General features: G+C 35.8%; 2 protein-coding genes across 2 annotated transcripts; both read right to left on the reverse strand.

Annotated features, from left to right (window-relative positions):
* Positions 1-3,356: 3,356 nt before the first annotated feature.
* LOC116307676 (alpha-1A adrenergic receptor) lies at positions 3,357-5,044 on the reverse strand. Its single transcript, XM_031717952.2, has one exon. It carries the CDS (start codon positions 4,683-4,685, stop codon positions 3,522-3,524), a length of 1,164 nt encoding a protein of 387 aa, XP_031573812.1. The 5' UTR covers positions 4,686-5,044; the 3' UTR covers positions 3,357-3,521.
* A 6,009-nt stretch (positions 5,045-11,053) lies between these two features.
* Positions 11,054-13,013, reverse strand: LOC116307672 (uncharacterized). The gene is made up of 3 exons (XM_031717946.2): positions 12,899-13,013; positions 11,956-12,244; positions 11,054-11,408 (listed from the first exon to the last, which is right to left on the reverse strand). Exons 1-3 carry the CDS (start codon positions 12,960-12,962, stop codon positions 11,207-11,209), a joined length of 555 nt encoding a protein of 184 aa, XP_031573806.1. The 5' UTR covers positions 12,963-13,013; the 3' UTR covers positions 11,054-11,206.
* Positions 13,014-14,672: the final 1,659 nt, after the last annotated feature.

A 14,672-nucleotide genomic window follows, 5' to 3' on the forward strand; every position in this document is an offset into this window, starting at 1 on the left:
AATTCGCTCTACAAGAATTTTTTTCTACCACTCCGATGTAAATTTAATGTAGCCATTTCGCCACCCCCCCCCCCCCCCTCCGCCCCCCAAAAAGGCCAAAATTTTGATTCATATATGGCCCCCTTTTTTGTGCTGAAGACCACACCTTATGCCTAACTAACGTTCGTATTCACCTCAAAGCAAGCGGTCAGATAATATCCATAGTTTTTCGATGTGATCAGAACTTATTGAAAAGCACAAAAAACAAAAAAAACAAAAAACAAAAAAAAAAACAGAGAAAAAGACAGCTGTGCAGTAGTTGCTTATCCCACAATGTCTTAATAAAGTAATAGAATTTAAGAAAAAGAACTTTATTTGTACCCATTATTACATTTTTTTTTTGTTTGTTTGTTTGTTTGTTCTAATTTGATACATTATTTTATGTTAAAACAGATTGAGGGGTACCAACTTCCAAAAATAACTAGAAATCTAAAAATGCTGGGAGTTGGTTTACATATTAAAAGTAATTACATTTAGGGTCAGGATTTCTGCTATTTATAATCATAATAATGAGCATAATAACACACCGTATAAACAAATAGGCAAAAAAATTAATATGATTGAAAAAATGACAACAAAAAAAAGGACATAAAAACTATACAAATACACACGCAGCACACAAGAGCATCATCAGTCTTTACAGTATATAAGTTAACTTGTAAAAGTAAAACTTGATCTTAATATTTAGAATTTAATTCATTTTTCTTAAATTGATAAGATGGCCGCCATATCGGTAAAAGGGCCCATATTCTACCAGCTGGATCATCTATGTAGCATATAAGTTAGCGGTGATGGGACAACTGCAATATTCAGACACTTCTAAGAAGTGTCTTACACGCGGTACAGGTCGGAAATGAGTGACATTATTTTAAGTATTTCCTGCGCTACTGCAGTAGAAAAAGATCAAACGTTTTACAAAGTTCCCGGCGGCGCTTCCCTGCTGGCAGAGGCGCCTTTTCCCTCCCTTTTCTTTTCCGATCCAGAAAAAGAAAAAAAGAGAGACTCTTTCAGCAGGGAAATCAAGCGCAGTCTTAGATTTTTGAGATAGAATGTTCGCAATTAATTGGATGGTTAACAATTAATTGGGCAAATCAATTGAGAGTGAAAGGATGGAAGTGTTATTAATCACGATAGACAACGCTCGAAATATTAAATTTCTTGCACAATATGTACCGAGGCTTTCCGGCATAAAATGTTCAAAATTTCATTTAACCTCAAAGGATGAATAGATATACAGTCAATGTCATTAACGTTGTCCACCGAAAAAAGACATTTACACATTTAGACTAAAAGAAATATCACGTGTTACCTCGAACGTTCTGTCATAAAACAAACGCTGAAATACCATTTTCTCCATATTAAATCCTAACTGGATTCCATCCTTGGCAATCTGGATTTTCGATTCACGAGTTGAATTTTACATTTAAAGTTCAGGCTCACTTTAGTCTAATTGTCTAAATGTGTAAATGTCTTTTTTCGGTGGACAACGTTAATGACATTGACTGTATAGTGATGTAGATTCGATTATAACGTCTTTGAATAGTGAACTGACCAGAATTTCTACCAAAATTCCACACATATGGTATTTAGAATGAATAATTAATAATAATGTCGAGTTTTCTTTTAAATTTTTTTCTTTTTAAGAACTGAGAAACCATTTATTCATTTAAATACTTTTCTACCAAAATTCCCTTATTATTGTCGAAAGGTAGGAACGTCGTTTATGGTAAATCATTTCATTCCCACCAATGAATGTATTTGATGATCCATATGTTAGTACCATACATGAAGTACCATTCGACTAAAACCTGGCAATCAAATCTGAATTTAAATATATTGAATGTCATAATAAAGCATGTCTGGCAAGCTATTAGGAAAACTAAAAACAAATAACTTTTACCTAAATATCTCTTTAAAAGGAAATTTGTGTCTCGGTCCTAAGCAAAACGACAATTAAGACGGGAAAACGTACTGAAAACATGAAAACATGTTTTGTTAACACAAAAGGCAATGTCCACAAACACTGTTGTTGCTACGCAACCAGCTCTTAGTCAAACATAAACTAGTCAGTTTTCGCAGCTTTGAGATCTTCATCTTTGCCTTCGTTTTTTCATTTGTTTAAAGAGAAAGAAAGTGTCGACCAATCAAGGAGCCCGCCAAAATTCCACATATATGGTATTTACTTTAACAAAAATGAATAATTAATAATAATGTCGAGCGGGTTCCTTTTAAATTTTTATCTTTTTAAGAACTCAGTGAGAAACCATCTATTCATTGAAATACTTTTCTCTCAACAAAACAATAAAAAGTAATTGATAAAATAGGTATTTCTAGTGCTAATATTTCTCAAAACATTCAGAATCCTACCGATTTAGTAATTAATTGGAGAAGATTAGAGCTTAAGTCTTTAGAAAACTGAAAATAAAAAATGTATAATTTATTTTAGTAGCCAAAACAGATAGCCAAAATTAAGATTATACTATAAAGCAGAACTCCTTGCTATAGTCTTCAGTTGATGACTCTAAAAGAAAGAAACGGGGGAAAAAGATAGAAAGAGAAGAGAAAAAGAACAATGAATTTTCTATTTATTGTCAAAGAATACACCAGCTGTGTTTTTTGAGCACCCCTTAGCATTTTCACTGTTTCACTGCATGAATTTTGTCATTGTCTACTTTTCCCTCAAGGATTAGAAACTAAAGCTAAGCTAATAACTTAGAATCGCATAGCCAAAGGAAATAGAATTTAAAAAAGTGGAATAAGAAACTTGTCATAATTCTATTACAACAAAAACGATTTCGGCATTTCAATAACGAAAATGAAATTTGTTTGAGGGAGTATACAAATTGGTTCTAAAAATAAATGTCCCCAAATGCTTTCCATTCATTGTCGATAAATATCTCCCCAAAACCACGGTAAATAAACCTCAGGCCTTGACGATGTAAAGGGGATTCTTTTTGCTTCAATTTCTAGAAAACACTTCTAAATACATAGTATGAATCCAATTTGAACTGAAATTTCGCCAAACAATACATGCACTATGTCCAATTTCTATCAGATTGATTCAGAACGATTTCCAGCGATAAGTTTTAAATTTTAATTTGTTTTTCTCGGCTCGTTAAACGATTTTCCAAAACTATTTATGATTTTAATTTATTCAATTACAACTCTTTTGAATGGCCTCGAGCTGAGAAAACGAATAATGAAAAAAAAAAAAGAGCTTTGGCTTTGATCTATGACTTATATTTTATCTTATTAAAACAGTAAGAGTGCATGGAACCAAATTATCAATCAATACTTTCGAACAAAGAGAATATGAATCCGGTTTATAAAGCCAACCAGGGTTAGCAAGTTTAATAATTTTTCAACCGTGGGAGTCTCCAGAAGTCCTTTGTAAACTTTTTCATATAAGATTTTAATACAACTTTCAATTCAATCACATTTGAAAGGCGGTATAATGAAGAGTATCAATGAGTCTAAGGTTTTCAATGATTGATGTGAAATACTTGAGAATCTTCATTTGTTTTCCACCATCTACAGCACAATATCTTGTCCCCAAGAAAATTCTTAATACTAGAACGGAATTTACCGTTTAAAAACCCGTACAAAAATGGGTTCATTGAAGAATTAAGGAACGTTAACCAAGTGGTCAATGCTTTAACAGAGAGTGGTATTGTGATTCTATTTAGGCTTGAATAGAATATCAAAATGAAATGGGGCGACCAACAAATAATAAAGGCAGCCACTATAAGAAGAAGCATCTTGAATCCGCGCGCTTTGTGCTTACGTTTGCTGATGTTTTTTGAGTTGTAGAGCCGCTTAGTACGTATAGTATTCGTAGCTGATGTAATTTCAGTATTATCTGATGTGAAAGTCTTCTCTCGATTTGAGTGTCTGTGAATATTTCTAACGATCTCTTGCTCTTGAGGTTGTACATTGATGACGTTCAGTTTAGGAGCGTGATGGACCTGACGAAACTGTTTTCTAGCTGTCCACAGAATAGAAATGTAGAGAAAAGCGAGAATTGCAAAAGGGATAACAAAACAAGTGGCAAAAAGGAAGCTTGTAAAGCCGTTGTCTTTTTGTGGCGTTCCAAACTCTGGTCGACAGATGCTTTCGACTTTAATGTACGCATAACCACTTCCCCAACCCAGAGCGGGTAGGAGAGAAAAAATCGCAGCGACGAGCCATACGAAAGCTAGCATGCATACGCAAGCTTTATTCGTGAGGTATACACAGTATTTGAGTGGGTGTTTGATGGCCAAGTAGCGGTCAATAGCTACTAATACCAGAGTTAGAATCGATGCTATGCACAACGTCGAGAGAATCAATCCGGAAATGCTACACATCAAGCCACCAAATATCCAGTCGTCAACGATACAAGACACCAGAGCAAATGGCATACAGAGGATGGAGAGAAGAAAGTCGCTTGTTGCCAGATTCAAAATAAAGATATTTGTAACTGTTCTCAATGACCTGTTTTTTAAGATACAATGGCATATAACTCCGTTGGCCAAAGTACTAACAACTATCATGAAGAACATTGTTATGGCTTGGACCACCAGTACCAGAAGTGGTTTGTTCTGGTATGATAAGCTATCCCCTGCTATTGTTACACTTGTTTTACTTGAATTGTTGCTAAAAGTCATCGTACGTACAACTTTAGTCGAGCCGAAAAGCCGCAGTTTCGCAGTTATAGAATAACAAGGTTATGCCTCGTTCCAACCAGCAATCGCTGGGTTAATTCACTTAGAAATGAGAAAAACACTTCGCCAACCTTTGAGACTTGAGACTGTCGAAGAATTAATCTAAAACCAAATACTTAAAGATTGTAAACTGCCTAAAAATGATGGTGCATCGACGGAATGGCAGTTTTTGCCAGCGAACTAGACTTGATTCGAGCGATTCCCTTAGCTGTTGCTGTATAAACAATGATCGGCGAGTCAAACATTTTCCCAGAACATGACCATCACACTCGCCTGTGACAATGTGAAAATCATACGATTCGAAATCGGTTTATATGAACTATATCATCAACTTACCAGCTGCCGACCTTACAAATGCCAATCTAATCGCCATTCGCCATGGCAACAGGAAAAAGATATATTTATTCTCTACTAAACGTTGTTTTTGAGGGGACTATTAGTTTCTATTACCTCTGTAATTCCCCTCAGGTGCGTAATCTGTTTACGAACAAAAAACCTATTTCGTCAAATCCGGTATAGAACTTAATTTATTTTTTTTTTATTTTTTTTATTTTCTTATTTTTTGGACTCGATCAAATTGGTTGGCCTTTTATGGAAGTGTAAGAAAATTACCTGAGATACGAAGATGATATGCGGTGACAGCCACCTTGAGTGCCTTGCGGATGTGAAAATCCTTCTTGTGAAAAGTTAAATTTCATTTGATCAAATAGATGAATATTACACGAAATATTGAATTTTCTTTGCTACGTATATTTAATTTTCTAGTAAATTTTGTATTAATTTATTAGCTCTTTTTTGTAGTTTATTTTTTATTCTAAAACTTAAGTTATCGAGCAAAACTTTCAACAAAATGATAAACAACAAAGACATTTGATTACTCATTAACATCTCAGATTACTCAATATTTTTTCTGATTACAATTACTTGGGCCTTCATTTAAAGAATTGCAGAGCCATTATTTGGTCAATCTTAACTTGATTATTTTATTTTATTTTATCTTATTTTATCTTATTTTTTGGTTTGATGTTTTTATTGTCTGTGTGTGTTGCGGTGTTATGTGTGTGTGTACGTATCTGTCGGTCTGCTTCTTTTACTGAATGGCTTTGTTCACCATATTATCGTTATTGTTGTTATATATTGCTGCGTATTTGTAATTTTAATTTTTTTTATTTTATTTGAATAAAATTGGGACAGGGCTTCGATTTCTAAATATATAACGTTTTCTCTGGGGATAACAGTGATCAGGCCTAGATCTAGTAGTGTTATTGATTGTTTTTCCCCCTTATTTTTCTTCTGGCTTCATATCCTTACTGGTTCCGTTCTTTCATTATTTGATTTGCTTTCATTCGTGTTTTCTTTCTTTCTTTCATTCATTCATTCTTTCTTTCTTTCTTTCATTCATTCTTTCTTTCTTTCTTTCTTTCTTTCTTTCTTACTTACTTACTTTCTTTCTTTCTTTCTTACTTTCTTTCTTTTTTTTTCTTTCATAATTTCTTTCTTTCCTTCTTTCCTTCTTTCCTTCTTTCCTTCTTTCCTTCTTTCCTTCTTTCCTTCTTTCCTTCTTTCTTTCTTTCCTTCTTTCCTTCTTTCCTTCTTTCCTTCTTTCTTTCTTTCCTTCTTTCCTTCTTTCTTCTTTCTTCTCCTTTTTTCCTTTTACAAGTGGTCAGTCATGAGATCATTGGGATATTCTATAGACTAAACTTATTCAGTCTTAAAGCAGCATGAACACCGGCGTTTTCCATGTTGGTAGCAGAATGTCGTCTGAAGCATCAGTGACGGCAAATCGAATAGACATTATATTCATCGGGAAACAACTCCTCATTGTTTTGTCTGGTGATAAAAAAGAAGCCCTTTTAACCAGGAGCACTTTACCAGGAGCGTACAACTCACTTATCTTCATTAGGAGTTATTGTTTTCCCAAACCATCTATATTTTGAACGGCCTCCAATCCGAGAAATAGAGAAAACAGATATAGCCACCATGGACACTAGAGAAAAACGTTTGCGCATGCGTGCATTTCAGCACTTTTTCTAAGAATTTTGAAAAGTTTGAGTGAGAAAATAAATGTTTGTTTTCTGCGAGTATACAAAAAAGTTCGCGAGTATACTTTTGACAGACCAAGATACTGTATTAACAAACACAATATGAAAGAATTAGCCTTAAGTTTCAAGCATGGACACTAAGTTTTGGCATTTGGTGAAGTCCAATTACTTAGGCATGTTTGAATGTCAAATTCACATGTGTTTGGACTAATTTACATACGAATTCAGAGCATGCGCAGACGTTTTTCACTTGTGTCTCCACCATGCTGGTGGAATGAACAAGAGGAACTAATGAGGAATGCTTTGCTATTTGGCAACAATTCTAATCTAAAAATAACCAATCCGAGAAAACAAAACTCTAGATAGGGGTACTATAGTTGTAAGCTGCGGGAAATAGACTCCTGTTTTAACTCATTCTATAGATTCAGATATGATTTTGAGTATACTGATTCCATAATTCGGTGTTTTCGCTCTGCTATCGATTCTGGATATTGCTCACTAGTTGAGCGAACATAGCCCACAGAGGAGATGTGGAAATGGAAACATTGCGCTTCCTTTTTCCTAGGCCCCAGGGTCTGTCATTCTTACTACGCATGCTCGACGAAGTGCCAGGCACTTTCTCGGGTACGCTTAGGCGCTTCGTCGAGCATGCACAGTACGAATGGCAGGGCTCTTAAGTCGATAGGGTGCCTATTGTGCATAGTTCCGGTGCGCCAATCTTACCAGCTCTATAGAAACTATTCCTTTAATTCAATACCATGATAGATAACTTTCATTAATGCAAGAAAAACTAAAACAGGCTAAAAAATCAGGCGGCTTATTTTTATTCTCAGGCTTAGTGACACAGTTGCTTGTTGGTTCTTCCCTAAGCGTCGAGGGTTTTTCTGTGGATTCTATCGGTTTTCCTCCCTAAGCAAAAACCAACTTCTAAACTGGAATCCAATGGTAAAAGAGCCACTACCTCTGTGGAATCCACTGTTAATTTCCATCATCATTATTTATTATTATTAGTTTTTATTCATTTCAATTGAATATTGAAAGTGATGCGCACACGTAATAGAACAATCCACTCGGTCTTTCCCTTCGCAGTTTCCAGATCATTTCACTCAGTATTATATTTAAGATCGAAGATACACAAAAGGAAACTACGAATAACTACAGGCTATTATCAATGAAAGTGTCATCACGTTGTATGAATTAGGGTAATATCATTGCGTATTAGGCTTTTACCTATTTCCTCCTTCTCCCCAAAAACATGATCATTATCAGCATTTCCACTTTGGATGTATTGTTTATTTGAGATTAAAAGGAGAACTGCCAAAAGCCTTGCTTCATTAACTGTTGTGCAGCACGACGCCAGTAAGGCATGCCATAGACCTCTTTACCTTGGGCGTAATGTTTTTTTTCATTTCTGATCACGTGTCATATTCTCAAGAAAATAACATGTGGTCAAAATGAGAAAACATTACGCCCACTGTCAAGAGTTTGAGTTTTATCCAGGCACTTAGTTTAGTTTAGTTTAGTTTATTTGTCACAATACAAACATATGCATTTTATAAAACTTGAGACATAGAAATTTTGTGACTGACGAAGAAAACAGAACTTTCGTCCCAATTAATATTCCCTCTTCATACAATTTACATACAGTACAAACATGATTAATATTAAAATTGACGAGGAAAAAACAATGATAACAAGAAAAAAATATCAAAATTCAAATTCAAAAGATTTTAAGGTGGTAAGAAATGTTTTCCATTTTATATGACTTTCGTGCCCAACCGTTAAACAGAGAAATGATGCTCTAGGGAATGAAATGAGGTCAGATGGGAAAACATTACTCCCCGCTACGAGGTAAAGAAGTTTGTTTGTTGAATGGTACTGAGATATCTTCTCTACTTGGTACGTACTTGTCGATTATGAACTGGTTCGAAGAAGCATCTCAAACACCTTCACCTTACCAGGGAGCCATAGCGCGACACGAGCTTCAAATTTACGTAGGGGAACTATGAATTGATTCTTAACTATCTGTTATCATTTAATTCCAAAACTCATAGGAAAGAAAAAATAATTACTGATCATACCGGACCAAGTATGTTAAAAATTATTAAAACTCGTGAAAACATGACTTTACAAAAACCAAAATTCGTTTGTAGGCATTGAGAAAGCTATGATTATGTTTTCCGTAAAAACATTACTCGCTAGTTTTGAACTTATTTTTGTCAAACGTCACCCTTTTACCGATCAGCTTTGGTAGTTTTGTGTTACGTTTTAGCTGTTAAGAGTTCATCATGCGCAAAAGGAGACTGACGTCCGGTTTTCCATCATAAAATCGATGTTAAGATCTATCCTGATGCTCTAATGACATTTCCGTTCGAGAGAGTTCGAAACTGAAATGGTGGAATATTGACATGTGCCCACTCTATAGCAATAACGTGAGAATGGCTTGCGCTGATTTTATTTAAGCGTAACTTCTTCCTTCCCTCCTTCAAGATAGGAGGTCAAACGTGAGGAACTGTGCACGTTTAGATGCAAATTCGACAGACGTACGGTTTTTGTTTATCAAACTATAGCTTAGCTTAGCCTTAGGGGAAAAGGTACTTCCTTTATCGGGCTGAGAGGGATTTGCAGTAAACGTTTTTAAAATGGTTGTAGCCCTCGATAAATCCATGACCCTCCTATTGTCAACAAGGGAAATAAGCTCAGTCAAAATAAAGATAAAATATTTTTTTGGCAGTTTTCGGATTTGATATCGTAAAATATAAAATATTCTCTCTTGGCCGTTTTATCCTGAACTTAGCCTACGGCTTCGGTAGATAACACGACCTTGGTCTTGATAATTTACGATCACTCCTCGCTCAATTTCATCATGATAATTGTTCATTACTAATGGACACACTGGCCAGGGAAATGGGATAAAGTAATTAAAAACCGTAAGTATAAATGCTAAATGTGAGAAAGAGATAAAAAACGAAAATCCTCCTCCTCCAATTTTTTTTTTACTCCTCCTCTCTTCCCGACCTTCCCCTACTCCCTCCCCCTTCCCTCCCCTTCCCTCCCCCCTAAATTTAGCTTTGCTAAAACTTAAACATTTAGTGACCACTGAATTCACGAGACAGCTATTTTTAGACGATTGTAACATTTACGAAAAACATCTCAAAAACGAATTCCAGATGATAAATATTGAAATATTTGATCAGGAGACACCACACGACGAGAATGAACCAATCACATCTATTCCTGGTGCCCAGTCTCCCGCACTTGTTTATAATGTTCAATGTCCATTTTAGAACATTGCTAACTTCTTGAGATGAGACTCTTTCTTTCTAATCTATCTTTTCCGCGACGTTTCACATGCATCTAACCACTTATCAAAGATCCATACGAAAAAATCTTGTTGGCAAGTCAAGCTAAGTTACGTTTTTCCCGATCAGACTCACACTTATTATGTGTTTTCATTCAATTAAGATGATAAATTTATTCACTTTTTAAGAGGTTGTTTTGATGGTTTTAAGTTTCAGAGTCGTGGGTAATAGACAGCCACCCACGTAATACGAAAAGGTTGAACTGCTGAGTCAAATCGGTGATGACGAAACGTGATATGGTATTCACGTGGCTTATTTCAAACGTTTCACAATATGAATGGTCTATCTTCATCAGTAACCTGCTAAAAGATCACTTGTTCCCAATACATCAGGGACGGCAGCACTATGATTTGAAGGGGAACTAAGGGGCACCTTTTAAAGACCGGGGAGGGGGGGGGGGGGGTGGTTTCCTTCGTAACTCAACTAAACCTTAGACAACAAACAATTTCATTCTCGTAAAAAAGGGGGGCTATTAAAATGAGTCAGTTTTAGCAAAGCATAAATTTAAAGTGCCGATAAATCAACAACCATGATATAGCAAATGACAATCTGCTTTACTCGGACATTTAGTTCTCTTGTGTCTTTTCATGGTTTGATGTTAAAGATTTTAAAATTAATCCATCTTTTTTGGCCGAATTTTGAGCACAATTTGCACGAGCTAGCAGGCCCCCAAGGAGGTTAATCACGTGATACTTTTGACCAATCAAAAACGCTCATTTTTTTGCAATATGGCGAACACAAAGACAGAAATATTCGTAAGTTCCGAGGAAGTAAAGAGTTGGTGCTATTATTCAATCTCGTTTCCAGAATGTGATGACTTTGCACGTCTGTGTGCGTTAGAAAAAATGTGTCCAGGATGAGGTTAGATAAAAAGTATCTTAATCAATCACACAACTGAAAAGTTCGATCAGGTTGTAACCTTTTATTAATAGTCCTGTTCCAGTTTTAAGCTTACATATTACTTTCTTAATTCTTGTTATAAAACTGTTAATATTTCTTTTATTAGCATTATCGTTATCTTACTAGCCAATGGCTAGGGGGTCTTTCATGAGGTCCTTACTTATAACATGAACTTAGCATACACATTCACACAAACACGACCATGGTTGTCTGATTCAGAGCTTCCAATGAGATCCTCTCCGTACCAGATCCTCATCTGCTTGTACTTGGGGAAGTAGAAAGGCTGGGCAAAGTCGGTAAAGGTGATTTCTTTGGAAGAGGCGGTGTCAGCGAAGGGAACTCGATACCAGTATCTTGGACCACTACATACAACAAATTAAAATCAAATAAGAAAAATCCCTTAGGCTTACATAGCATAAATTATAAGAGAGAATTCTTTTCGTATTCAAGCGGTGAGCGCCAAAAACTATTTTCTTGAAGAAAGGCTATTGTACAAAGCTAAAATCTTGTTATTCAGAAAGTTTAACTTGTTTGGAAATGGAGATGACCGATGAAAGTGGAATCAAAGTGTTCTGACCCAAAGCAAAAATTTGAATCGAAAATGAGGTTTAGGCCTTCATTTGCTTATTTCCTATACATGATTTTCTATAAAAAAGCCTGACAAAGCTACATTCTAACACAAATGCAACAAAACATCTTTGTACAATTGAAAATACCGACTTCAAACAAGGATTTTATCATAGTACATCAGTTTCTAACTGTTAAAAAAAGGTTTTGAGTGTTAACCCAAAACGAAAATTGGGAACAAAACTCATACGAAGGTCTAGTTTTTGGCGCTTTTTGCCATTATTGTTCGTTATTGAAAAACATTTCCTCATAATGTGTAAGTAGTTTCAAGGATAAGCATACCCGATGTATTGTTTCTTTGGAAAGATGATTTGGTTGAGCTCATCTGTTACCACCGCATTGAAGGCATTGACTTTGAAAATACTGCCGATATTGGCGCATCCCCAGTAACTATTGTGGGATGAACCGAAAGTGCATGCGATGTTGCCAGAAACGTGCTTTAGTTTGATCGCTGCTACCAAACCAGACCTTACGTAGTTATGGAAAGAGCCGAAGTGGTCACCTCGGGTCTTGAAACAAACGACGCGTCGATTCATCTTAACCCAACCACTGATGCAGGAGTTTTGGATACCTGAGTAAATAACCACGTTGTGCGTCGTCATCAAAATATTAATCGAGTAAGAAGTTATTTGGAAGGGGGAAAAACTACTTTATTTAAGGTGACTGGCTGCTTTTGGGCAAAAAAACGTTTTCAAATTACGATCTTTTAACGTGAAATTTAATGTTGATTCCAAATATGAAAAGAAAAATGGGGTGTCCCTAGCTTGTTTTCGAGATAATCAGCATTTAATGGATGCCTACGCGGAAGGTTTTGGAAGAAAAATTGCGCCACGGGAAGTAATCGCAGGAAAAAAAGCTGAAGTTTTTTCAACTAAGCTCATAAAAAGTATAAAATTTCAGAGTTTTGCTCTCTTGAAGTTCAAAACGGGTAAAGTAGACAGTCACCTTAAAGGATTTCAAAGCTTTGATCCCCTAAATAAAACGCATGACTTTTGCTTCATCGTAGTTATCATCGTTGTTTTAAAAAAATAAAAGTAATTTATTGCAAGTCAGTTGAAAAGATATACATATGAAGTTACATATACACGCGCCCAATTGCAACTGGACCATTTTGGGCGCTGACTCTCCAGTTAAAGAAATAAAAACACGTAATGATCCATCCATCTCCAGTACTGAAAACATCACTATAAGTTTCCAGTAATTATCTTGTTTATCTCGTACTTACCCTCCAGTGAAAGGAAAACAGAGGACAAAATCAAACCAAGACAAAGAACACGGCACGAAAACATGTCGTTATCAGTAAGATTGTAGGAGCTGATCTGATATGACGATCACGAAATTCAGTATTATTTTATAAACCTAAATTAACTACTATCAACAAAAAACATATTCTATGAAATATTTTATTTGTTTAACACTATGCAACACGTCTTTACTTGAAAATGTGTCAAGGTTCATTTTCTTTTTTCCTCTTACTACGTACTGTTTAATAAACGAGCAGGAGTGTTTTATCGGGTATAAAACACGAGGCGTAGCCGAGTGGTTTTAGACCCGATAAAACACGATATCTGCGAGTTTATTAAACGGCTTAAAAAACTCCTGATGTATGTTCTCATACTGTACCGAATTCTTTACGAAATGAACCAAGTTTGATAGAGAAAATCCAAGTTAAAGTTTATGCAAATGAAGACGAATCTATATCAGATATAAAACCTCCTTCATGGTCATGATTTCTATTGTGTTTCCTTCATGAATTATTAATGAGTTTTTTGTGCTGTGCCTAAGTGTGGAATACTTCTATGGGAGAGTATACGTAGCGACTATATGACATTCTACCATGAAATACATCCCTTCCAAGGAAAACAAACACTTGATCGATCGATAAAAGTCAATAAAATACACAAACTGGACGACAAACTCGATGGAGATTCAATGTTTTGGCTGGTTTCAGGTGCTTTCAAGATGGTTTCAGGTCGTTTCAGGTCGTTTCAGGTCGGTTTAGGTGGTTTCAGGTGGTTTCAGGCCGTTCCTTGTTTTAGTAACAGTACCCGCACGAGTTATATGTTATTGTATTAACTAAAGTAATAATTTTTGTTTTGGTTAGCTAAACGTATCTATTTCTAGTCGAATATTTTTATGAAAAAGGGATTTTCATGCCGAAACCTTCAACGAGTGGGTGGACGAGGAATTTACTGCGTCATAATTTACATAGAGTACTCACACGAGTTTTATATTAGTTTATTTATAGTTCCTTTCACGGTTTCCGACGCCATATTGTTTGGGCAGAAGTGTAGGGAAAGAGATACGTTTTTCGTACTATTTCCATTCTGAGGTTACCCTGCGAGCAAAGTCTCCTTTACCTTCCCCCGAGTGAGAGAAAGGAAAGAGTCTTCTTTCCTTTCTCTCACTCGGGGGAAGGTAAAGGAGACTCTGCTCGCAGGGTATTCTGAGGTAAATTTTCGAGACCAAACTTTTTCTGTAGATGGAGAATCTTCTGTTCAATAATGTTTTGTGTGGTGTTTTTGAGCCGATGGAGCCACCATAACACTGGTTCTCAGAGAGACGGAGGCTTGCTTTGGGGTTTGCGAACAAGACTCGTTTATGCTGGTTCAATTTGACCGTAAAAAATATTCAAACCGAATCCACGGACTTTCTTCCGTTTTACAATGACTAAATCCCAAATAGTCTTGTACTCTATTCAAAGTATCCAATGTGCACAGCACATTTGACACGTTTTCCCGTGTCAAAACTTGTCAATATTATTAAACATCTTTTTCGTTGAAGGGAAGAAAACAGTAGTCTTAATGGGCCCTTTTTAATTTTGTCTTGAATGCGAAGCTAACATGAAAATACAAAAGAAATGCCACAGATTCCAGCATCGAGAAAAAAGCGTAATTTCTTTTGTATTTCCACGTTAGCCTATGGTTTTAATACTGATAAAAACCTGGCTAAGTACTAGTGGTTAGAGTGGTTTTCATAAACCCGTGAAGTACGTCATG

Source organism: Actinia tenebrosa, unplaced genomic scaffold (genome assembly GCF_029948245.1).
Source record: "Actinia tenebrosa isolate PJP-AT-01 unplaced genomic scaffold, QUT_ActTen_1.0 PGA_scaffold6__47_contigs__length_16458017, whole genome shotgun sequence".
NCBI lineage: Eukaryota > Metazoa > Cnidaria > Anthozoa > Actiniaria > Actiniidae > Actinia > Actinia tenebrosa.

What these genes read in the sequence shown, in the direction of transcription:
- LOC116307676 (XM_031717952.2), bottom strand. Translation starts at nt 4,685, where the DNA reads ATGACTTTTAGCAACAATTCAAGTAAAACAAGTGTAACAATAGCAGGG.
- LOC116307672 (XM_031717946.2), bottom strand. Translation starts at nt 12,962, where the DNA reads ATGTTTTCGTGCCGTGTTCTTTGTCTTGGTTTGATTTTGTCCTCTGTT. An exon ending in TGTTTTCCTTTCACTGGAGG is followed by an intron (nt 12,245 to 12,898) that starts GTAAGTACGAGA and finishes TTATTTACTCAG; the next exon opens with GTATCCAAAACTCCTGCATC. An exon ending in CCAAAGAAACAATACATCGG is followed by an intron (nt 11,409 to 11,955) that starts GTATGCTTATCC and finishes TGTTGTATGTAG; the next exon opens with TGGTCCAAGATACTGGTATC.